This window comes from Stomoxys calcitrans, chromosome 1 (assembly GCF_963082655.1).
Source record: "Stomoxys calcitrans chromosome 1, idStoCalc2.1, whole genome shotgun sequence".
NCBI classification, from domain to species: domain Eukaryota; kingdom Metazoa; phylum Arthropoda; class Insecta; order Diptera; family Muscidae; genus Stomoxys; species Stomoxys calcitrans.
Genome location: NC_081552.1, coordinates 206,053,070 through 206,079,495, shown reverse-complemented (window position 1 = coordinate 206,079,495; position 26,426 = coordinate 206,053,070). Strand labels below are relative to the sequence as shown.

The 26,426-nt window shown below is 40.7% G+C and overlaps 1 protein-coding gene across 1 annotated transcript in view; it reads left to right on the top strand.

The window, feature by feature from the left end:
- LOC106092838 (formin-J) overlaps positions 1–26,426 on the top strand; it is a 331,170-nt gene that overhangs the window by 177,296 nt on the left and 127,448 nt on the right. Inside the window, exons 3-4 of the mRNA XM_059370751.1 lie at positions 17,305–17,924; positions 24,777–24,936. Coding sequence (XP_059226734.1) covers positions 17,739–17,924; positions 24,777–24,936 — 346 coding nt within the window. The 5' untranslated portion in view covers positions 17,305–17,738. The remainder of the gene's footprint in view (positions 1–17,304; positions 17,925–24,776; positions 24,937–26,426) is intronic.

The following is a 26,426-nucleotide window of genomic DNA, read 5'->3' as shown; positions in this document are numbered from 1 at the left end:
TGTTGTTAATTCCTTTTAGTGAATTGGAAACATTGTGGCTAACAAAAGACGTCGTTCTTACAGCTGCTATTTTTCTTTCATTGCTTTGTTTACTTTGTGATATTCAATCTTTAGGTAACGAGATTTAAGCGAAACAAATATCTTGGCTCTGTACACACACTCAATGGGCACATGCGCACACACCTGTTTTGGCCGCATGACGTTTTACACCAACAACCCAGTGACGACCTTGCGTTTAATACGCTCCACTGCCAAAGTCGTCGCAGTCTGTTTAGTTGATATTAGTGCGGCGATGCTTCGTCGTCGTCATCATCATCATCATCGTTGTACCAGTTTATCTAAGAAGCGGAGAGAAGGAAGGCATGCGCGAAACTTTGTTACATTTTACGTCGTTAACGTTTAAAATGTGTTTTTTTTTTCTTCTTTTTGGTTTGTTTATCCAATAAAATAGAGTCGACTCTAGACATAGACAGACTTGCGTATTGCCTTGTCCTAACGGCGACGCCATAAAAATATTGACACTATAATGTATACTGGCACTCTGTGGGGCTATGGTAAATCAGTTGTGCGTCCCTAGAGCACTATGGGTCGTATGAGCAATAAATAAATGAATAAGGTTGTAAAATAAAAGCTAAGGCTAATTGGAGTTTAAGAATAGACTTTGCATAAGAAACTGATTGGCGCCTACTGGCACCACGAGGATGAAAAAACATCGATACAAGTGAAAATTATTAAACTGAAGCCTTATTACAGTTAGGAAAAAGTATTTGCTCAGGAAAATTAAAATCATAAAGCAAATTCTCAATCCCTCCCAAAATGGTAGACTTATATTATATTTATGTGTTTAGGAAAATGAATGTCTTGGGTTTTCCAATAAAGACTTGTCTCATCAAACTTACTCTTCATCAAATCGTGTGCTATATGGCACCGTTCTGTTGAAACCATATGTCGTCCAGGTCCATATCTTCCAACTCAAGCCAAAAATAATCAGTGAGCATGGTGCATTGTCCATTCGCGGTAACATGACAATTGGAATTGTCGAAGAAAAAGTATGGCCCAATGACGCCGCCGGCATGTAAACCGCATCAAACAGTTATTTTGTGTGTATGAAGTGTTGATTCGTGAAGCACATGTGGGCTTTCACCTGACCAATAACTCATATTTTGCACCTTAACGAAACCATTAAGCAAAAAAAAAAAAAAAATTGTGTTAAGGCTCTTAAAGTATCTTTCAACGACTCCAAATTTCGGTAGTAAATTGAAAAATACTTTAGGAGCCTTAACACATTTTTTTTTCTTTTGCTTAATGGGTTCGTTAAGGTGCAAAATATGAGTTATTGGTCAGGGGAAAACCCACATGCGCTTCACGGATCAACACTTCATACACACAAAATAACTGTTTGGTGCGGTTTGCACGCCGGCGCCGTCATTGGGCCATACTTTTTCACCGACGATTCCAATTGTCATGTTACCGTGAATGGACAACGCACCATGCTCACTGATTATTTTTGGCTTGATTTGGAAGATATGGACCTGGACGACATATGGTTTCAATAACCATATGTTGTTGTGGTACAGGGTATTATAACTTTGTGAATTTGTTTGTAACACCCAAAAGGAAGAGAGATTGACCCATTGATAAGTATATCGATCGACTCAGAATCACATTCTGATTCGTTTAAGCTATGTCCGTCCGTCTGTCTGTCCATGTTAATTTGTGTACAAACTACAGGTCGCATTTTTCATCCGATTGTCTTCAAATTTGGTATGGGCATATTTTTCGGCCTAGAGACAAAGCCTATTGAAATTGGAAAAAATCGATTCAGATTTAGACATAGCTCCCATAGATATGTTCATCCGATTTGCAGTAATATTGCAATTAAATGGTCATTTGTTAACCGATTCTCTTGACATTTGTTAGGAAGGATTTCCTCTGGACTCTCGACATTCCTTGTGGATTTCATGGAAATCGATTCAGATTTAGATATAGCTGTCATATATGTATATCGCCCAATTTCCACTTCTAGAGCCATTGCAATCGCATTTTTTTACCAATCTTGCCAAAATTTTGCAGAAACGTTTTTCTCGACGAGTAGCACATTATCTGAGAAGTTTCATCGAATCAGTTTAGAATTAGACATAGCTCCCATAGATATGTTCGTCAAACTGTGGGTAATTTGCAATAATGTTGTCATTTGTGACATGTGATACGGATTGTTTAACAACCCATCTGAAAACATCCAGCGAAGTCCATCAAAATTGTTTCAGAATTTGACATAGCTCGCACTTTGTACCTATAGAGTAGTTGTAGGGTATTATAAAGTCGGTACCGCCCGACTTTTTCCTTTCCTTACTGGTTATGATTTGCAGACGTTATTCGTTGGTGTACTTTGCTATGATGCTGAGTTTACTGAAAAAAATTGACAGTGACAATTCGATGACTAGTGTAAGAGTAGAGTAATTCAAAGTTGTCAGGTCAATATTTTAAACCCCAGACTTTGCAATTTAGATTTTGATTAAATCGAAAATAATGGAGATAATGGCTCATGAAGCAAAAGGATCGGAGGATCGGTAAATCGGTTTGGGGCTATACATATCTACCTATCTGGTTTACTAGCCGAACCAGGCCCGCTCCGCTGCGCCTTCTTTAACTCTTTAATATCTTTTTAGGGTGGGGACACTTCGCCCTGAATGCGGATATCTAATTCGTGCCATTGTATCCTATGACGCTGAACGCGTTCGAATCCTGGCGAAAACATTGGACAAAGCGGTGTTTATCCCCCCTTAATGTTGGCGACATTTGCAAGGTACAATGCCATCCATGGTCATGTAAAAAATTTTCCCCAAAAAGGTGTCGCACTGCGGGATGCCGTTCGGACTCGGCTATAAAAAGGAGGTCGCTTATCATTGAGTTTACATTTGAATCGGAAAGCACTCATTGATGTGTGAGAGTTTGCACCTTCTCGGTTCCTGGTGGTAATGTTTTTCCTAAGGGGAAATGTTCTCATTAGGGGAGGGATGCACCTCAGACATTTCGACTCAAATATGGGTATCAAATTCGTGTCCACTCAAAAATCCCTTTAATTTGAGCCCCATATTGCCAGGGCCGGCAAATATGAACCGTTTGGAGGGTGTTTTGGGGCTGGGGCGGCCACCGGCACTTTGCACTGAAAATAGATATCAAATTCGTTCTCTATTCCTAACGGAAATGAAGTTCAGTTTAGGGGGTGTTTTAGGGCGTACACCAAAATAATTGGCTCCAACATTGGATATCAAATTCGTTTTTTACTCTCAAATACCTTTCATTTGAGTCCCATATTGTCATTTGAGGTATAAGGATGGACGGACGGACGGACAGACATGGCTAGATCAACATAAAATGTCGCGAGGATCAAGAATATATATACTTTATGGGGTCTCAGACGAATATTTCGAGTAGTTACAAACAGAATGACGAAATTAGTATACCCCCCATCCTATGGTGGAGGGAATAAAACTTCCCTTTTTATACCCACCACCGAAGGATGGGGGAATATTCATTTTGTCATTTGCAACACATCGAAATATCCATTTCCGACCCTATAAAGTATATATATTCTTGATCAGCATAAAAATCTAAGACAATCAAGACATGTCGGTCCGTCTGTCTGTCGAAATCACGCTACAGTCTTTAAAAATAGAGATATTGAGCTGAAACTTTGCACAGATTCTTTTTTTTGTCCATAAGCAGGTTAAGTTCGAAGATGGGCTATATCGGACTATATCTTGATATAGCCCCCATATAGACCGATCCGCCGATTTTGGGTCTTCGGCCAATAAAAGCCACATTTATTATCTGATTTTGCTGAAATTGGGGACAGTGAGTTGTCTCATGCCCTTCGATATCCTTCGTCAATTTGACTTAGATCGGTCCAGATTTTGATATAGCTGTCATAAGGACCGATCCGCCGATTTAGGGTCTTAGGCCAATAAAAGCCACGTTTATTATCCGATTTTGCTGAAATTTGGTACAGTGGGTTGTGTTAGGCCCTTCGACATCCTTCGTTAATTTGGCCCAGATCGCTTCAGATTTGGATATAGCTGTCATATAGACCGATCCTCCGATGTAGGGTCTTGGGCCAATAAAAGCCACATTTATTATCCGATTTCGCTGAAATTTAGGACAGTGAGTTGTGTTAGGCCCCTCGACATCTTTCTTCAATTTGGCCCTGATCGGATCAGATTTGCATATAGCTGCCATATAGACCGATCCTTTGATTTAAGGTTTTGGGCCCATAAAAGGCGAATTTATTGTCCGATGTTGCCGAAATTTGGGACAGTGAGTTCTGTTAGGCCCTTCGATGTCCTTCTTAAATTTGGCTCAGATCGGTTCAGCTTTGGATATAGCTGCCATATTTACCGATCCTCCAATTTAGGGTCTTAAGCCCATAAAAGCCACGTTTATTATCTGATTTTGCTGAAATTAGGGACAGTGAGTTGCGTTAGGACTTTCGACATCCTTCATTAATTTGACCGGGATCGGTCGAGATTTGGATATAGCTGTCATATAGACCGATCCTCCGATTTAGGGTCTAAGGCCCATAGAAGTTTCATTTATTATCCGATTTCGCTGAAATTTGGGACAGTGAATTGCCTTAGGCCCCTCGACATCTTTCTTCAATTTTAACCTGATCGGATCAGGTTTGCATATAGCTGCTATAGCTATAGATCGATCCCTCGATTTAATGTTTTGGGCCCATAAAAGGCGCATTTATTGTCCGATGTTGCCGAAATTTGGGACAGTGAGTTCTGTTAAGCCCCTTGACATGCTTCTGCAATATGGCACAGGTCGGCCCAGATCTGGATATAGCTGCCATATAGACCGATCTCCCGGTTTTAGGTTTTGGGGCCATAAAAAGCTCATTTATTGTTTGATGTCGCCGAAATTTAGGACAGTGAGTTATGTTAGGCCCTTCAACGTCCTTCTTCAATTTGACCCACATCGGTCCAGATTTGGATATAGCTGCCATATATGCCGATTTTTCGATTTAATGTTTTGGGCCCATAATAGGCGCATTTATTGTCCGATGTTGCCGAAATTTGGGACAGTGAGTTATGTTAAGCCCCTTGATATACTTCTGCAATATGGCACAGATCGGTCCAGATCTGGATATAGCTGCCGATCTCGCGGTTTTAGGTTTTGGGGCAATAAAAAAGTCAATAATTGTCTGTTGTCGCGGAAATTTGAGACAGTGAGTTATGTTAGGCCCTTCGAAGTCCTTCTAAAATTTGGCTCAGATCGGTCCAGATTTGGATATAGCTGCCATATAGACCGATCTCTCGATTTAATGTTTTGGGCGCATAAAAGGCGCATTTATGTGCGATTTTGCCGAAATTTGGAACAGAGAGTTAAGTTAAGCCTCTCCACATTTCTCTGTAATTTGGTCTAGATCGATCAAGATTTGCATATAGCTGCCATATAGACCGATATCTCGTTTTAAAGTCTTGGCCCCAAAAAAGGCGCAGTTATAATCCGATTTGACTAAAATTTGACACAGTGACTTATGTTCGGCTTTTCGACATCCATGTTGTATATGGTTCAGATCGGTTTATTGTTAGATATAGCTACTAAAAAAACCAATATTTTGTTATACACAATTGAACAATGACTTGTACTTATTAGTATTTGGTCCAAATCGGAACATATTTCGCTTTAGCTGCTATGGGGCATAAGATCTGCATTCTATACCGTATTTTGACGAAAGGTGGTTTACATATATACCCAAGGTGGTGGGTATCCAAAGTTCGGCCCGGCCGAACTTTACTTAACGCCTTTTTACTTGTCTGAAGTGTATATACATAAGCTGATATATTTTGTTCAAATTTCATTTTAAACGCATCTGCAATATGTCTTTTTTTAAGAATTTGTGTAAATTTTTTTATAGTGAGAAACCTGTGCACTCCAATACACTAAAGGGTTGACAATACAACATTTCAAAAACGTACCCACAATTAGTTTTAATAGACATTGCAGTGCTTGCAACTAAATGACATTTAAATGGAACAGAATAAAAAAAAAATAATCTTTTGATTTTTACCGATTGACAAAATACATGGCAGGTGTCCTTAACAAGTCGATCCGTCCGTCTGTTTCACTGACTACGAACATAAAGCTCTCTCTAGCATTTCAAATAAACTAATAAAGTAAAACGTCTAAGTATTTAATTCAATTCGCTGTGCCTTCATTTTGCTTTGAAATGATTTCATTTGCTGCCACTCTAAGTGCTCTGAATAGATAATGGTGGCATAAAAAAAGCTAGCCATTGCTTTGGATTATTAATGCACTGCATTTGTTATGAACAATTAAATGTCTCTATAACATTAGCCATTATTGATCATTTAAAGATTTATGCTTCATAATGATTGACGATGATATGCAATGTTGTTCATTCTCACGATTCTTTTTATTATTTATAGATAGCTAATCGTTTGTGGAACTGAAAAATACTATTTTTATGATAATTTTTGTATGTATTAAAATCTCAGAGAACCTTAAGCATTTAAACATTTCGCAATTAATTATAACCAGCCCACCCAGGCACGCTCCGCTGTGCCCTCTTTTACAATACCCAAAACCACGACTTCCTTATATTTGTAATCTAAACTTCTAGGGGTTCGTGGTTGCATCTTGACTTCAAAGGTTTGTGTACAATATTGCAAACACATTACACTCAGAGAAATTTGTTAGTAGAATCAACAAAACATTTTGGAATAACAACAGATAGTCGGCTGGAAATGGGAAACCAAAATTTTTTTGCAAAAACGGCAAACATTTTCTGCTGTTTTCATATGTTAAATGTCATAAATACTTAAAATTTTTTTTATTATTTATTATTATTACTTACTAGCTGGAAAGGGCCTGCTCAGCTGCGCCTTCTTTAACTCTCTAATATCTCTTTAGGGTGGCGACACTTCGCCTTGAATGTGGATATCGTGCTACTGCTGTCTATGTCCGCCTATAACTCTGAACGCCTGTGTTCGAATCCAGGCGGAACTTGGGACAAAATTTAAAGCGGCGGTTATCCCCTCGTACCCGACCGATATGGGATGACTATGAGCACCACACAGGCTGGGACTTTGAGCTCCGACTTGTGTGGTGCCCATCGTTATCACGGGAAGCTTAGCTGAAAGCTACCGGGCGCGTCCACAGGTTGCGGATGGTGGAAAGCTTCGTTTTTATGCGGAGTAGCTGCAAATGCGGCCGCGGCCAGTCAGCGATTTTCGAGAGGAAAATCTCAGTGGGGAGTCAGGTGGCACTGGCTCTTAATTAAATACTGAGTGCCAATGATACTCGAGATGACAAGGCGAGTTATTGGCGCCTTCAAATTCCCAGGTTAGGGGCGGCTGGCGGCGAGCGTCGGATCTTGGAGCAAGCGGCTCGCCACAACGAGGGATACATGCAATCCCACAAACCCATGCGGTTGGGGCGCTGGGCCAGTAACCCACCCCCGGAAAACATAGAACTACTATGAAAAACAAAGGAATAGTAAAAACGGACCCCCCCCCCCCCCCCAACGTTGACGACCCACGCAAACGAAAAAAGGACCATGATTTGCGGATCTGCACCTGGAATGTCCGCGCTCTTTATAGAGAACGTGCAGTATTCGCGCTGGCGGATGTATTAGAGAAGTACAAGGCAGACATAACCGCCCTACAGGAAGTGCGATGGACTGGGTATGGCGTCACTACAACACCAAACGGCGACGAACTATGCTAAAGCTGCCATAACACGAGGCATGCATTTGGCTAGGGATTTGTGGTTAGTCGGAGACTGAAACACCTAGTCTCCAGCTTTACTCCGGTGGATAAGAGGCTAGCCACAATCCGCATAAAAGCCAAATTCTTCAACATCAGCCTTATATGTGCCCATGCCCTGACGGAAGACAAAGACGAGCAGACCAAGGATATTTTCTACGAGCGCCTAGAGAGAGAATATGACCGCTGCCCCGCCCATGATATTAAAATCCTTCTGGGAGATTTTAATGCGAAGATAGGGAAGGAAAGTTTAGCCTCCACGAGATAACGTCCAGTAATGGGTTGAGACTGATAGATTTCGCCGCGGCAAAAAACATGGTAGTTAGTTAGTAGCACCAGATTTTAACATAAAAATATTCACAAAGCCACATGGCTGTCACCCGATCAAAACACGAGAAATCAAATTGATCACGTTGTGATAGATGAACACGCTGGATGAATGCCTTCATCCAGCGTGTTAGATGTACGATCGGTCCGTGGAGCGAATATAGATTCGGATCATTACCTTGTTGCAACAAAGGTTCGCACCCGTTTGAACATGGCGAGGAAAGTACGATCTGACACGCACGGAAGCTGAACATTGAAAAGCTGCAGACACAACAAATGGCAGTGGCATACTCCACTCGACTGACCCAACTGCTTGATGAAAGCACACCTTGTTCCGCTGATATAATGGCGCAGTGGCAAACTATTGCCCACTCCATGGAAAATGCCGCGAAATCCGTACTTGGATACCGGAAGCCTCCTCCAAGAAACCCATGGTACGTCCAAGAGTGTCGAGATGCTACTGAAGCCAAGAATGCGGCATATAGAGCAACCCTGCAATCAGTAGCAACGCACCAGATGAAGGAGAGGTATCGGGAGAAAAGGAGAGAGGAGAAACGTCTATTCCGCAGAAAGAAAAAAGAAATGGAAAGACGTGAGTGCGAGCGAATTGAGATGTACAGGAGTCAGAATGAAGTCCGGAAACTCTACCAAAGAATTAAACATCAAACCGATGCCTTGGGTGCAGGCACATCCTCTTGCAGAGACAAAGAAGGAAATCTGGTAACTGACACAGATAACTTGCTGAGGATATGGAAAGAACATTTTACCCAACTGCTAGTGTCCGACGTTGGCGGCGAAGAGGATACCGCTGAACCCATCCCTTATGATGGTATAGAATCTTTACCTCCTAGTCAGAATGAGGTCCAAGTAGCAGCAGCAGGTCCGACTAAAGAACAACAAGGCAGCAGGAACCGACGGGTTACCCGCTGAACTATTTAAGACCGGAGACGACACGCTGATAAAGCGTATGCATCAGCTTATCTGGCTAGAAGAACGCATACCCGATGATTGGAACCTCTGCATACTATGTCCCGTAGACAAGAAAGGAGACAAGATGAAATGTGCCAACTACAGAGGAATAAGTCTCCTCCCCATCGCATACAAGATACTCTCGAGCGTACTGTGTGAAAGATTAAAACCTAAAGTCAATGAGATAATTGGACCCTATCAATGCGGCTTTAGACCTGGTAAATCCACCCTGGACCACACTGCGCCAAATCCTGGAAAAGACCCGAGAAGGACAAATCAACACCTATCATCTCTTTGTTGATTACAAAGCCGCCTTCGATACTCCTTTACGTTCAAAGGTATTTCAAGCCATGTCTGAGTTTGGTATCCCTGCAAAATTAGTAAAACTCTGCAGGATGACACTTGCTGATACGCGTTCCTCAGTAAGAATAGGAAAGAATCTCTCCGAACCATTTTATACCAAACGAGGTTTCAGACAAGGAGACAGCCTATCGCGGGATCTCTTTAATATCCTGCTGGAGAAGATTATGCGAGATGCAGATGTGAATAGATAATGCACACTACTGACAAGAGAACACATGCTACTCGCCTATGCCGACAACATCGACATCATGGGTCGGTCACCGGAAGTAGTAACTGCAGCCTTTGAAAGAATCGAAAGAGAGTCAGTGAAAATGGGTCTGGCAGTAAATGGAGATAAGACGAAATGGATGGCTTCAACTCCCAAAAAGCCTTGCACAACCGAGCAGATAAAGAACATGGAGAAAGTTGGGAACCACAACTTTGAGATAGTCAGTAACTTTATCTACCTCGCCACTGCCGTAACCGAAGCGATTGACACCAGTTTTGAGATTAAGCGAAGAATAATACTGGCAAACAGATGCTACTTTGGACCAAGTAAGCAATTTAGAAACAAGGCCAACTCTCGACAGACGAAGATTACACTTTACAAGACTCTGATACTAGCCGTGCTGTTATATGGTTCTGAAACATGGGTACTTGTGAAAGCAGATGAGGCAGTACTTGGAGTATTTGAGAGAAAGATTTTTCGTAAAATATATGGACCAGTTTGCGTTAATGGAGACTATAGGCGACGTATGAACCAAGAGCTGTATGACGACGATAGCATAGTTATACGTATCAAAATACAGCGGCTGCGTTAGTTAGGTCATGTTGTCAGAATGGATGAAGAAGCTCCAGCAAACAAGTCTTTTGAAGGCAAACACGGTGGTACACGCAAACCGGGAAGACCAAAAGCCCGATGTCAAGATCAAGTGGTGGGAGACTCCTCAAAACTTGGTGTCAGTGATTTTAGAATGAGCCCAAAAGATCGAGGCGCTATTCTACGTTTATTCTGTTATAGCCAATTAATGTAAAGTAATCTTGGCCACCGTAGCGCAGAGGTTAGCATGTCCGCCTATGACGCTGAACGCCTTGGTTCGAATCCTGGCGAGACCATCAGAAATCAAATTTTCAGCGGTGGTTTTCCCCTCCTAATGCTGGCCACATTCGTGAGGTACTATGCCATGTAAAACTTCTCTTCAAAGAGGTGTCGCACGGCGGCACGCCGTTCGGACTCGGCTGTAAAAAGGAGGCCCCTTATTATTGAGTTTTAACTTGAATCGGACATCACTCATTGATATGTGAGATGTTTGCCTTTGTTCCTTAGTGGAATGTTCATGGGCAAAATTTACATTTGCAATCTTGGCACTAAATTCTTCTAGAACGATTTTATTGCAATGTGCGGGGTAGAGTTCTAGGAGCTCTCTAGGGGCTCATAAAATGTATAATTTGTCTATACGTACTTTTCTTTTGTTGGAGCATATTTTGGCTCGTCTCTCATCCAGTGGAGTACAACTGGAGACAAGATGTTCCAATGTTTGATCGCAAATCCTCGCCCAAACTCATGTCTAGAATTCTGGCAGTTGTGATACAACTTGTCAACTTTCGCTGTTGTTGTGACTCCTCTTCTAAGCCATTTCGCATCGGATAAGGTTGTTATTTCACACTTATTCTTCTTCTTTTGCAATATACCCACATACATATGACATAAATAAAACTACAAATGTACCATGCCAGATTTAACCCCTTCCTCTGCTGGAGGCTATATGCCTAACAATCTTCAATCAAAATTTCACCCAACTTAAGAACTTCAGTAGAACAAGTACCTCAACCTAAATCAAATGCCATAAAATTGTTATGATGTTCCAGTAGGTTGAGACCACTTAATTGAAATATCAAATTTGGAAAATAAAAATGCTTTTCGCAACAAACTGTCAAATGCTTTGCCCATTTCTCAAGTGATGTCAAAATATTTGAAGAATCTACGAACGAGATATTCGTATTTACATTCTCGCTCTTGCCGTGTGGCATGCGAGCAAGACAATCATGAACCAGCACAAATGATCGTGTTAATTTATTTACTTATTGTAAAGTACTCACTACAATCCGATGATAGATTGATTGTTTAAATATTATTTTTTCGATTTGTTTTTTTTTTACATTTTGTTGGCACTTAGCCATAGTACACAGAAACATGGCCCGAAGATAATTCGAATTGAATTCGAATCTTGTTGGCGAAAAACGCAAAATTCCAAATCCCATTATGAGGCCGTTATAAATCACATGAATATTGAAAGTTTAAGCCAAATGACGAAAAATAAAAATAAAAACACCACATAACATAACACGCGTCTCAATTTTTTTTTTTTTTTAATATTAACATTCTTTTATAGTGGTTTCTTGTGAATTGTTGTTATTTCGACTTCTTTTCAAACCCAGAGCGCCATTGGAAATCTCAATGCGCTATTGCCGGTGGAGGACTTGTCAACGTATTTGATTGGTTAAACAATCGATTAAGTTGTTATCGCTTTAATGGAATTAAATTAAATCGAATCGAATCGGATCGTATCAGAAATCTGTGTGCGGATGTCGTATTTGCTTTTTGCTCAACACTCTGGCCAACAAAAATATTTTATTTGTTTGTTTCTCTGCGTTGATATTCAATGAATTTTTTTTGGTTTTTTTGTTGCTTTGAAAATATATAAAATTTCTGATCAAGTTAGTTAACAATAAATATTTATGGATGTCTATTGTTTCAACATTCAGTTAATGTTAAATAATTCAACAGGTAGCTAAATGGCAGGCGCCAGATTTTTATCCCAACAAATGGCATATAGAAAAACTCACTCTACGCACCCTACCATAGGTACTAGTATTTCGAATTAGAAGATATAGGATTACTCTAGACGTAGTTGGATAAATCTAGTTCATTTTTATACCCTCCACCATAGGATGGGGGGTATACTATGGTTGCCCAAAAAGTAATTGCGGATTTTTCATATAGTCAGCGTTGACAAATTTTTTCAACGGCTTGTGACTCTGTAATTGCATTCTTTCTTCTGTCAGTTATCAGCTGTTACTTTTAGCTTGCTTTAGAAAAAAGATGTAAAAAAGTATATTTGATTAAAGTTCATTCTAAGTTTTATTAAAAATGCATTTACTTTCTTTTAAAAAATCCGCAATTACTTTTTGGGCATGCCAATAATTTCGTCATTCTGTTTGTAACACCTCGAAATATGCCTCTGAGACCTCATAAAGTACATATATTCTTAATCGTCATGTCATTTTAAGTCGATCTAGCCATGTCCGACCGTTCGTCCGTCCGTCTGTCTGTCGAAAGCACGCTAACTTTCGAAGGAGTAAAGCTAGCCGCTTGAAATTTTGCACAAATACTTTTTATTAAAGTAGATCGGTTGGTATTGTACATGGGCCATATCGGTCCATGTTTTAATATAGCTGCCATATAAACCAATCTTGGGTCTTGACTTCTTTCGCCTCTAGAGGGCGCAATTCTCGGCCGATTTAACTGAAATTTTGCACGTAGTATTCTGGTATCACTTCCAAGAACTGTGCTAAGTATGATTCAAATCGGTCCATGTTTTTAGTAGCTGTCATATAAACCGATCTTGGGTCTTGAATTCTTGAGCCTCTAGAGGGCACAATTCTCGTCCGATTTGACTGAAATTTTGCACGCGGTGTTTTGTTATGATTTCCAAGAACTGCGCATAGTATGGCTGAAATCGGTACATAACCTGATATTGCTGCCATATAAACCGATCTGGGATCTTGACTTCTTGAGCCTTTAGAGGTTGACCCTTTAAAAATGCCTAACCCATAGATGGACTTTCTTTATATCAATCCAGACTATATATTAGTGGATATTGCTAGTCAGAACTAAAATCCACATACAAAATTCTAGAAAAATCATCTGACTTGTGCCAACCAGCAGATCTAAAGTAAAATTGAACAAGTAAAAGAGAGCTGGATTCTGCTAAAAATGTATACAAACTAAATTTATTGAAGGGCATAATATTATTTTATATACCAAACATCTGACTTTTTATGTGGGAGCTATAGCAGGTTATAGATTGATTTGGACCGTACTTGACACGGTTGTTGAAAATCATAACAGAAGATTACATGAAAATTTTAGCCAAATCGGGTGAAAATTTAGGCTTCCAGGTGCTCAAGAAGTCAAATCGGGAGATCCGTTTATATAGGAGCTATATCAGGTTATAGACCGATTTGCTTCGTACTTGGCACAGTTGTTGGAGGTTACAACAGAACACTACTTGTAAAATGTCAGCCAAATGGGACAAAAATTGCGGCTTCCAGGGGCTCATGAAGTCAAATCGGGAGATCGGTTTATATGGGAGTTATATCAGGTTCTATTCCGATTTGGACTGCACTTGGCACAGTTGTTGACAGTTACAACAGATCACTACGTGAAAAATTTCAGCTAAATCGGATAAAAATTGCTGCTTCCAGGGGCGGCTTCTTGAACGTCTCGACGTTATGAGTCGATCTAGCCATCTCTGTTTGTCTGTCAAAATCTCGATAGGGGTTGAACTCGTAAATCTAGCCTCTTGAATTTTTCCACAGATTCGAAATATTGATGTAGGTCGTTGGGGACTACAAATGGACCATATCGGTTCAGATTAAGATATAGTGCCCGCACAAACCGATTTGATCTCTTGCGCCCCTGGAAGCCGCAATTTTTATTCAATTCGGCATATGGTTTATCCACTCCTCAGAGCCTGGATAAACCATATGCTAAGGAACAGGTGTATAAATTGTGTGTCCCATGGCATAAATATAAGGGAGAAAGTGGCACAAGACACGCCACAGGGGGAATTTTATCGCCACTCCTATGGGTGACCACCATAAATGCCCTATTTATGATGCTGACCGAGAAGGGATTTTAGCCCGTCTGCTATGCAGACAATGTTACAGTACTTCTAAGGGGTAGGGATCCGAACCCGCCATTGAAAAGGGCCGAAGGGGTCTTGAATATGGCATATGACTGGGCTAGACCCAGAGGTCTCAATGTTGACCCAGAGAAGACTGAAATATGCCTGTTCACGACGAAGACGAAGGTGGGCCAATTTAACGCACTACGTTTCCTCAATACGACGATTTTTATAGCTGACAAAGTCAAATACTTAGGTGTGATCTTGGACAGGAAACTGAATTGGAAGTGTCACACTCAGGAGCGTACTGAGAAGTCCCACAGACATTGGGCACTATGTAGACGGGCCGTAGGCTCGACATAGGTTCTAAATCCGAGGATAGTCCACTGGCTCTACAGCAATGTGATTAGACCAATACTTCCTTACGCCTCAGTAGTTTGATGGACTGCTTTGGACAAAAAGTGCAACATAAGGACCATACAACAGGTTCAGAGAACATGTTGTCTTGGCATAGGCAAGCGCTCACTAGGGCGCTGGAGACTATTCTAAATATCCGAACCAATTGACATACAAATTAAGTGTGAGGCAGCCATGAGACTTAAGGCGATGGGACAATGGATTGAGTATGGGAGCAGCTCATGCCATCGCTGTATAATCGAAGCGGCGATAGGAAACCTGGACGGAAAGCAAGAAGTTTCCGATCGGATAACTGAGATGAGCCTTAAGATCGAGTGTGAGGCACTGCTGCCATCGGCACAGTTTGGTTTGACGGAACCCTAGTATTGCCATCTGGAGGATCATGTTACACGGATGGATCAAAGCTAGAGGACGGAGTGGGCCTGGGGGTCTACACTGGGATCAAAGCAAGAGGACAGAGTGGGCCTGACCATAATATGGTCTTGCAGGCGGAGATCAAGGCAATCACGGAATGCGTGGTGAAGTGGTGTGGTGCTAACGTAACGAAGTGTGAACACCATTGCGGACATTAAAATGTCCATAAGGGCAATAACAACCTGGACACAGTCATGGATTAACCCTTTCTCTGAGGACGGCAAAATCCGCATCGTTTGCGGTGCCGGGCCATATCGGAGTAAGGGGAAATGATTCGGCGGTGAAGGCCAGACGATTGCCTTCAATAAACTTGGTTAACCCGAAGCCCTTCCGGTCGACGCAATCCGATTTAAGGGCGTGGGCAACGAATGGGCATGCAAACCTGTGGAACAGCGTAGCAGTCGTCAGGATGGCGATAATTCTATGGGGGGATCCACATCGTAAGAAAACTAGGCTATTACTGAAAGGAATTAAGATGCAGCTCAGTATAGCTCTAGGTATCATAACAGGACACATAGGACTAGGAGTTCATTTATGTAAAATCAGTGCGGCAAGTGATAGCATGTATAGGACATGCGGGGAAGATGATGAGACGTTGGAGCTTATCCTTTGTCATTGCCCGTCTTTCGCGTGTAACAGATACCAGCACTTAAGTAGGGACACTATACCGGACACGAACCAACCAAGGGGAGTGGCATGGAAAACATTTAAGGATTTTGTAAGTAGCAGGGAATTTCTAACTTAAATTTTTACTTTTTTAGTATTTAGAGTGCACAACAAGCCAATTACTGTCTAAGATGTATGTCCATAGTGGCATGGGGCGGATTAATATCTGCACCCTCTTTTCGACCTAATCTAATCTACTCATGATGGTGGGTATCCAAAGTTTGAATCTGCCCTACTTTGTACATTTCATTTGCTTGAACGTGTTCTGGTTGGGCAATCGCCTGGTCAGTGGAATGATTAACATTTAGAAACACTAAATATCTGATTTAAGCTTTTTTCGTAGAGCAACTCAAATGCTGCTCAGCTTAGTAGTGTTTTAAACTCACCCAAAAGGCTAGCAAGCATTTGGGATACAACATACACATCATTTTTCACCATCTGCTTGACAAAATTTATCATTCAAACAAAACCGGGTGTCGTTCATTTTGCTTCCACCCCCTCTGCCACCATGTTTTTTTTTTTTTGTGAATGAATGGAAATAAATAAATTATTATATATAATTTTTGACTGGTCAAATTTATTAATGAATTTGAGGTTTCGTTTTTTATTGACAAAGTCAAAGAAGATCAAATACATAAACAAGAAACAAACGCACGCACACACCCATACCCACACAAACTCTTTAATTCCCCAATGAATTTATGATGGTCACGAAAATCCCATTCAAGTCTGAACGCTTCATTCTTAAGATTTTTCATACAAAGTTGTCCAAGTTGTCAAATTCAAATGAAAATAAAAACACCCAGAACCAGAATTAAAATCTCTAAGCGCACAACGGTGATAATGACGTCTTCAAAATTGGTCCCCCCCAAAGGCCAAACCCCCACTATCGAGAAGAAACCAGCTGTTAATATGCTGCCCCGCCATGGAAAAGATCAAAGCAGTCAGTCGATCAGTTGTACGACGACCATCTCTATAGACGGTCAAGCCAATCGAACTGAAGCTTTGAACAGCAAACAACATTCGAACATGTCCAAAGACAATAAATTAATTAACGTCGAACCCTTAAACATGAAAAAGCGCCAAGCGACGGAAAAACGCATCATGAATTGACAAAACGGCCAGCGCCACACCAAACTACCAAACACAACCACACCACACCACACCACACCACCAACACCAGCAGCACTGCCATTAAAATCTCATCGATCTACAACAGCAAGAACAACAACACCAACATGTAAATTAATAAACAATTCATACAAAGAAGACACAAAGAAACAACAACAACAACTACTAACTTGGGTTGCATACAAAAACTGATAAACATTCTAAATCTCAATACAACAGAGATTCTTTGGAAATTTTTGATTGTGTTTAGAAACATATTTTTGTGATTATAAAACCTTTTTTTTTTAAACAAAAGTTTATAACAAATGTTTTTATTTTTCTGTTTTTAATTACAGATTTTTGTTTTTGTAAATTTCCTTTGGTCGACCACAAGCAAGTAAAACAGAACAGAAAAACACAGTCATGTTATTCCTTGCCACTCTTATCCATGAACTAATTGAAAATTCTAAGCGTAAAACTGCAACAAATGACAAGACCTTCTGAACACCGGCATACAACTAACCACCTCTCTCTAGAGTAGTAGCCCAAGGGTTCTATGGTTTTATTAGCAAACACTAAGAAGGCACTTTTAGATCGCCGGCCATTGGAATAGGGTCATAATTGGCCTTAAACGGAACAGAAAACGGAAATTCTTAAACACCAGAAAACGGGTCTCAGCTGTGCAGTTAGTTAATTGTGACTGTTAATCACTGAAACTTGATCGCCATCCCACCTCACGTCTCAACTCACAAAGAAAGGTGGCCGCCGCCACCATAATACCTCTTCCAAAATGATGGACTCACGCATCGGCCTGGATTACATAGTCGAAAATCGTGATTATATTTCGAAATTAGGCAACGCCTTAGACACGAATAATGCGGTGGTTAAGAAGCAAGTCTTTGAATTACTCTCGGCCTTATGTGCATATAATGCCGACGGTTATACGCGTGCCATAGAAACATTAGAATTTTATAAGGTAAGTAAGAAATTAATTTATATGAACAGCAAAACATAAGACTAAACTTTAACAAAGTAAATGTGTTACCGCAAATAGTTTTTTACCAAATAAAAAAAAAAAGTATAAACGTGCCAAGTTCGGGCAAGCCCAACTTTGGATACCCACCACCTTGGATATATGAATCATTCTATTTTATTATAACTCCCCTATCATATCTATAGTTTTATCTTAAGAGGGACGGGTCTCCATCATATTTTTGATTCAGGTTCCGAGAACTCATATAAACACAAGTAACAGTTTCAGCGAAATCAGACATTAAATCCGGGATTAAGACCCCAAATTGGAAGATCGCTCTATGTGACCATATCTTTTGGAAGTCGGGAGGCCTAAAACAACTCAATATCTAAAATTTCAGCGAAAACGGGTAATATTGGGTTGCCTAAAAAGTAATTGCGGATTTTTTAAAAGAAAGTAAATGCATTTTTAATAAAACTTAGAATGAACTTTAATCAAATATATAATTGCCATTTTGTTCGATAACCTTTTGCCATCTTCCTGGCAAATTTAGTATTCCACGCTCATAGAACTTCTGGCCTTTATCTGCAAAAAACTTAACCAAGTGCGATTTTATAGCCTCATCATTGCCAAATGTTTTACTATTTAAGGAGTCCTGCAAAGATCGAAATAAATGGTAGTCTGATGGTGCAAGGTCAGGGCTATATGGGGGATGCATCAAAGGTTCCCAGCCAAGCTCACTCAGTTTTTGGCGAGTGACCAAATATGTGTGCGGTCTAGCGTTGTCCTGGTGGAATATGACACCTTTACGATTGACCAATTCTGGTCGCTTCTCCTTGATGGCTGTATTCAATTTGTCCAATTGTTAACAGTAAACATCCGAATTAATCGTTTGGTTCCTTGGAAGCAGCTCAAAATATACCACACCCTTCCAATCCCACCAAACAGACAGCATAACCTTCTTTTGGTGGATATCAGCCTTTGAGGTGGTTTGAGCTGGTTCACCATGCTTGGACCATGATCGTTTTCGACTAACGTTATTGTAAACAATCCATTTTTCATCTCCAGTTATGATTCGTTTTAAAAGCGGATCGAATTCATTGCGTTTAAAGTGCATATCACAAGCGTTGATTCGGTTTGTTAAATGAATTTCTTTCAATACATGTGGTACCCATATTAAAATTGACGCCAAACAAACAAATGTAAACAAAATTTCGCGCACTTTTTTTCTAAAGCAAGCTAAAAGTAACAGCTGGTAACTGACAGAAGAAATAATGCAATTACAGAGTCACAAGCCGTTGAAAAAATTTGTCAACGCCGACTATATTACTACTATATTACAGACAATTACTTTTTGGGCAACCCAATACGAGGTCAAAATATTCCCCATTAGATCTAAACACTTTTGCATGCGTTTGAACCAATTTCGATGCACTTCTGCCATTCTGATTGAGGTTTCTTCAAGACATGCATTCTGAACGCATTAACCGCTACTTCAGGTGCTGAAAAACGCTAAAAACGGGAATAAAAAGAAGTCTTTCGGCGCCAAGTCAGGACCATAGGGCGGATGACTCATCAAATCAATGTTTTGAGTGCTCAAAAATGCAGTTGTTTAAGCCGATGTGTGAGAACTCGCATTGTCGTGGTGAAGAGTGATCCGTCTTCGGCGGTTGGTTGTCCTGATTTCTTGGAAGACAACTAACAAACAAATGGTTGTATATCACTCAAAATTGACTGTTTTATGTTGTTCTAGTGGTACGATTGCGAACTCGACAGTTTTTTCCGAAAAACAGGCAATCGTTTGCTTGGAAATGCTTCGTGCGCGAGCAACTTTTGTTGGATTTGGCTCATCTTGAAACACTCATACAGCCGACAGCTGTTTATTTTCGGGCTTATTCGTGTAGATCCACGATTCATTACCTGCCACAATGTCATAGACGTGTTTTGAAGCACCGCGATTGTATTCTTGGAGCATTTCTTTCGACCAATCGACAAGAACCTTTTTTTGAGCGTTTGACAATTTTTTTTTCACTGCCAAGTGTTCATGCAATGTTGAATGGTCCCACTAATGCTCAAGGTTGTCTCAATCTCACGATAGTTCACATTACGATCTTGCAACATCAGTTGGCGAACAGCAGCAATGATTTTTGGAACAACAACTAATTTTGGACGACCTTCGACGAAATTCGACTTGGAGTGAACTACGACCTCGATAAACACTGGGCCTTGTTGGAGCTCCATCGCCAAAAATTGAAATTAAATTCATCGATGCACTGCTGTTGAGTCAATCCACGTCGAAAGTTGTAAAAAATAATCGAGATGAAATTACTGTAAACAACACAATTAGCGCTCGTATATCAAAACGTTCTGAGTACGTACAACCTCAAAAAATATAAGCCTTACGTAAGAGCTATCAGTTGACAGATTGCAACACAAGCCTAATCCAATCCCGAAATATAAAAGGCAAATAAATTTTATTGGCTTCAGACCCTTTATCGGCAAATCGGTTTATATGGCAGCTATATCGAAATATAGTTCGATCTGAATCATATTAAAATCGGATGTCGGGAGGCTTAGTTTAGGTTAGGTTGAAAGGAGGGTGCGGTTGCTAATCCGCCCCATGCCACTATGAACATACACCTAAGCCAGTAATCGGCATTTTGTACGCTCAAAAAAGTAACCTCGAAAAAGAAATTTTATGTTAGGAATTCCGTGCTACTTGCAAAATCCTTAATTGTTTTCCATGCCACGTCCCTGAGATGGTTCATATCTGGTATAGTGTGCCCACCTTAGTGCCGGTATCTGTTAGACGCGAAAGCCGGGCAATGAGAAAGGAAATGCTCCAACGTCTCATCATCTTCCCCGCATGCCCTAGTCCTATATAGTAGTCCTATGTGTCCTGTTATGACACCAAAAGAAGAAGGAGGTCATCTTACTTCCTTTCAGCAATAGCCTCGTGTTCTCGAGATTTGGATCCCCCTCCATAGGATTTTCGCCGTCCTACCGACCATTTCGCTGTTCCACAGGGTTGCATGTGCATTTGTCGCCCACGCCCTTAACTCGGTCGGCGTCGACCCGAAAGACTTCGGGTTATCCAAGTTTATTGACGGCATTCCTCTGACCTTCATTGCCAAATCGTCTGCTCTTTCATTCCCCCTTAGTCCTTTATGGCCCGGCAACCAAACGATGCTGATTTTGCCATCCTCAGAGAAGGCGTTTATCTCCTTCTCACATTGCAAGACTATACGTGACCTTACCATCCTGTTCACACTCATCGTCCTGGCGTTAATACCACGCCAACTTACGCAATCCTCGATAGCCCTGATCTGCGCCTGCGGGACCGCATTATGGTCAGACAATCGAAAACAGGTATCAGTAGTCCGTGGGTTCTCAAGGTAAACCCCCAGACCAGTTTGGTGCTCTAGCTTTGATACATTTGTGTAGCAAGACTGAGCCTCTGGCAGCAGCGCCTCGCAGTTAACCTCAAGTACATTCAATGGGTTTCCAATCGGAAACCTCTTCTATTCCTTCTAAATTTCCCATCGTCGCTTCGATTCTACTCCTATCCTTTATCCATTCTCCCTTCGCCTTAAGTCTCATAGTCGCAGTGGCTGCCTCAGAATCAAACTGTATTTCAATTGGTCAGATATCTAGAGAGTCTCCAGTGCCCTGGTGGGTGTGGTTCATTGCTCCGCCTATGCCAAGACAACATCTTCCTGAACCTCTTGTATAATCCTAACGCTGCACTTTTTCTCCATAACAATCCACCAAACTACTAAGGCGTAAATAAGTATCGGTCTAATCGAGCTTGTGTAGAGTCAGTGCACTCTTCTCGTATTCAGGCCCCATATCGAGGCTACATCTGTGAGCCTTCTCAGTACGCTCCTTAATGTGTTCAATTCGGTTTTCTGTCCAAGATCATACCTAAATATTTGAGCTTGTCAGATATCGAAATCGTGTTATTGAGGAAACGGGGTGCGTTAAATTGGCCCACCTTCATTTTCCTCGCGAACAAGCATGTTTCAGTCTTCCCTGGGTTAACATTGAGACCTCTAGGTCTAGCCCAGTCATATGCCATATGCAAGAGCCTTTCGGCCCTTCTAGAGCCACTGAAAGCCGCAATTTTTGTCCGATTTGGCTAAAATTTTGCACATAATGTTCTGTCATGACTTGTAATAATTGTGCCAAGTACGGTTCTAATCGCTCTATAACCTGATATAGCTCCCATATAAACCGATCTCCCGAGACGATCTAGATCGTCTTGACATTCTGAGTAGATATAGCCATGTACAGCCGTCTTTCGAAGTCACGACAGTGGTCGAACGCTTAAAGCTAGCCGCTTGAAATATTGCACAAATACTTACTATTTATGTAGGTCGTTTGGGGATTGTAAACGGGCAATATCGGTTCAGATTTAGATATAGCTCCCATATAAACCGATCTACCGATTTGACTTCTTAAGCCTCTGGAAGCCCCAATTTTTGTCCGATTTAGCTTCAATTGTGCACATAGTATTCTGTTACGGCTTCCAAAAACTGTGCCAGGTACGGTTCTAATCGGTCTATAACCTGATTTAGCTCCCATATAAATCGATCTCCCGATTGAGCCCCTGGTAGCCACAATTTTTGTCCGATCCTCCCTCTAACCCTAATTTTAAAAACGCCCGATCTATCCGATTTTAAGAACGCGTGTTTGGGGTTGTCTCACCACTTAAACTCCCCCTTAACCAATGGCAATTTGGGGCTCAACTAAAAGAAATTTGAGAGTAGAGCACAATGCTGATATTTTTTCAGGGCTAAGTGTGTGGGTGGCCGCCCCATCCTACATGCCCCTCAAACTGGATGGATTTGTTGATTATGGCATCCACTTTCCGGTCAAAACTTTAATGGGAGTACCCTCTGCTTACTGGATGGATTTGTTGATTATGGCATCCACTTTCCGGGCAAAACTTTAATGTGAGTACCCTCCGCTTACCCTTTTTATACCCACCACCGAAGGATTGAGCTGAAACTTTGCACAGATTTTTTTTTTGTCCCTAAGTAGGTTAAGTTCGAAGATGGGCTATATCGGACTATATCTTGATATAGTCCCCATATAGACCAATCCGCCGATTTACGGTCTTAGGCCCATATAAGACACATTTATTATCCGATTTTGCTAAAATTTGAGACAGTGAGTTGCGGTATTCCACTCGAAATCGTTCTTCAATTTGGCCCCGATCGGTCCAGATTTGGATATTGCTGCCATATAGACCGAACTCTCGATTTAAGGTTTTGAGCCCATAAAAGGCGTATTTATTGTCCGATGTCGCCGAAATTTGGGACAGTGAGTTGCGTTAGTCCCCTCGACAACCTTCTTCAATTTAGCCCAGATCGGTTCGAATTTAGATATAGCTAACATATAGACCAATCTCTCGATTTAAGGGTTTGGTGGTGGGTATCCAAAGTTCGGCCCGGCCGAACTTAACGCCTTTTTACTTGTTTCAAAAAGGCCAGATCTCGGTGATGGGAGGGGCTGTTTAAGCAAAATTAGGGTTTTTTTTAAATAACTTAAAAACAGAAATTTGATATCCTAATTTAAGGTGGCATACCTAGGTGGAATGTTCATGGGCCAAATTTGCGTTTGCATACCTAAGGGGGCCGCCCCACCTCCAAAGCCCGTCCAATGGAAATATAAACAAATAATGACAATATGGGGCTCAAATGAAAGGTATTTCAGACTACCACGAATCTGATATACCGGGGTCCACTTCACCCCCAAAAATACCCCCATACCCACATTGGGGCGAAATATCTGAAAGGCCGTACCAGCACCCCCAAACATAGCTTATTTCCTGATCGTGCCATTATAAGGCTCAGATAAAATAAGAGAGTTAAGGAAGTCGCAGCGGAGCGGGCCCTGTCCAGCTAGACTCGTATATAAACTGATTCAAAGATTTGATTTCTTCAGCCCCTAGAAGCCTCAATTTTCATTTAATGTGGCTGAAATTTGGCAAATACACTACTGCTATGTCTTTTAACATACATTTCGAGTGGGATCCCAACTGGTATACCGCCCATATAAACCGATTCAAAGATTTGACTTTTTGAGATCCTAAATGCCTCAATTTTCACCTGATTTAATTGAAATTTGACATAAAACCTGTATACAGATATAGGCCCCTTAAATACCGATTTTCTGATATGACTACATGGGAGCATAACAGCCGTAACCAATTTCCGATTTGAAGGTTTTATTGGGTTGCCCAAAAAGTAATTGCGGATTTTTCATATAGTCGGCGTTGACAAATTTTTCACAGCTTGTGACTCTGTAATTGCATGCTTTCTTCTGTCAGTTATCAGCTGTTACGTTTAGCTTGCTTTAGAAAAAAAGTGTAAAAAAAATATATTTGATTAAAGTTCATTCTAAGTTTTTTTAAAAATGCATTTACTTTCTTTTAAAAAATCCGCTATTACTTTTTGGGCAACCCAATAAATAAATTCAAATATGAACTGAGCTTATTGAGGGAAACTCTTAGCATATTACATGGTCACTGGTACCCAAGATATGGCCCGGCTGAACTTTCCATGCTTTTACTTGTTTGATTTTCATAAACCTTATATGGTTAGGTTAGGTTAGGTAAGAGTGGCAGTCCTTTTCAGACCCACTTAGACAATTTGAAGTCCATTGTGATACCACAGTAGCGACAGACCAAGGCTTCTGGCGGGAATCGAACCCACGACCCCTGTACTGGTAATTCAAGCACGCTACCAACTCGGCTACCGGGGCGCCCTAAACTTTATATGACTAGAGTATTACTATTAAAATCTTACATATTTTAATGCCTTGTTATCCATCTTTGCTACATCATTACAGAATCTCAAGAATGAACGTTATCGTTTTAAAATTGTCATCAACGAATTGGAAAAGGCCACAAATTATGAATATCAGGTCGCCCTGCTGGCATTCATAAATTGTGTGATCATATCAGCAGCGTCACTACAAGATCGGATACGAATACGCAATGAATTTATAGGTAAGTGGAAAAAAACTAAACAAAATAATAGAAATTAAAGTTGCGAATTATTGAATCATCGCACAGTGGGAGAAAATTGAAAAAAAACTAGTAAAAAAACATGCCATGTGAGAACGAATAGTGATATCCCTTTGAAATGGTTAGAGTGGTGGTGATATGGAGACCCCTAAAGTTGGTCAGCTCGGCATTTTGAAAAATTGTGCGGGCTGTCAAATCTTCATATGTTAAAACTGTGAAAACTCGTATTTACCCGAAACCAGTGGAGATAATGTACACCTCAAGAGGACTTTCTATACCCTACACCTCTACTGTGGTAGAGGGTATTATAACTTAGTGCATTTGTTTGTAACACCCAAAAGGAAGAGAGATAGACCCATTGATAAGTATACCGATCGACTCAGAATCACTTTCTGATTCGATTTAGCTATGTCTGTCTGTCTGTATGTTTGTCCGTCCGTCCATCCGTCTGTCCGTCTGTCCATGTTAATTTGTGTACAAAGTGCATGTCGCAGTTTTCATCCGATCATCTTAAAATTTGGTACAGGCATGTTTTTCATCCTAGAGACGAAGCCTATTGAAATTGGAACAAATCGGTTCAGATTTGGGTATAGCTCCGATATATATGTTCGTCCGATTTGCAGTAATAATGCAATAAAATGGTCATTAGTTAACCGATTCTCTCGAAATTTGGCAGGAAGGATTTTCTTATGACTCTCGGTATTACTTTTGAATTTCATAGAAATTTGTTCAGATTTAGATATAGCTCTCACATATATAAGCAAGCGCATTTATTGACCAATCTTCCCAAAACTTTGTACAACGCTTTCCTCGACGACTGTCACAGTATGTGAGAAGTTTGTTCGAAATCGGTTCAGATTTAGATATAGCTCCCATATATATGCTCGTCCGATTTGCAGTTATATTGCAATAAAATGGTCTTTTGTTAACCGATTCTCTCAAATTTTGGCAGGAAGGATTTTCTCTGGTGACTTTCATGAAAATTGGTTTAGATCTATATATAGCTCTCATATATATATCGCCCGATTTTAACTTCTGAAAGCACAGCCTGCGCATTTATTGACCCATCTTGCCAAAATTTTGATTTTAACTTCTGAAAGCACAGCCTGCGCATTTATTGACCCATCTTCCCAAAACTTCGTACAACGCTTTCCTCGCCGAGTTTGCTCCAAATCATTTCAGATTTAGATATAGCTCCCATATATATGTTCGTCCGATTTGCAGTAATATTGCAATAAAATGGTCTTTTGTTAACCGATTCTCTCGAAATTTGGCAGGAAGGATTTTCTCTCGACATTACTGGTGAATTTAATGAAAATCGGTTCAGATTTATATATAGCTCTCATATAAATACATCGCCCGATTTTAACTTCTGAAGTCACAGCCTGCGCATTTATTGACCCATCTTGCCAAAATTTTGCAAAACGCTTTCCTCGACGACTGCTACAGTATCTGAAAAGTTTGCTCGAAAT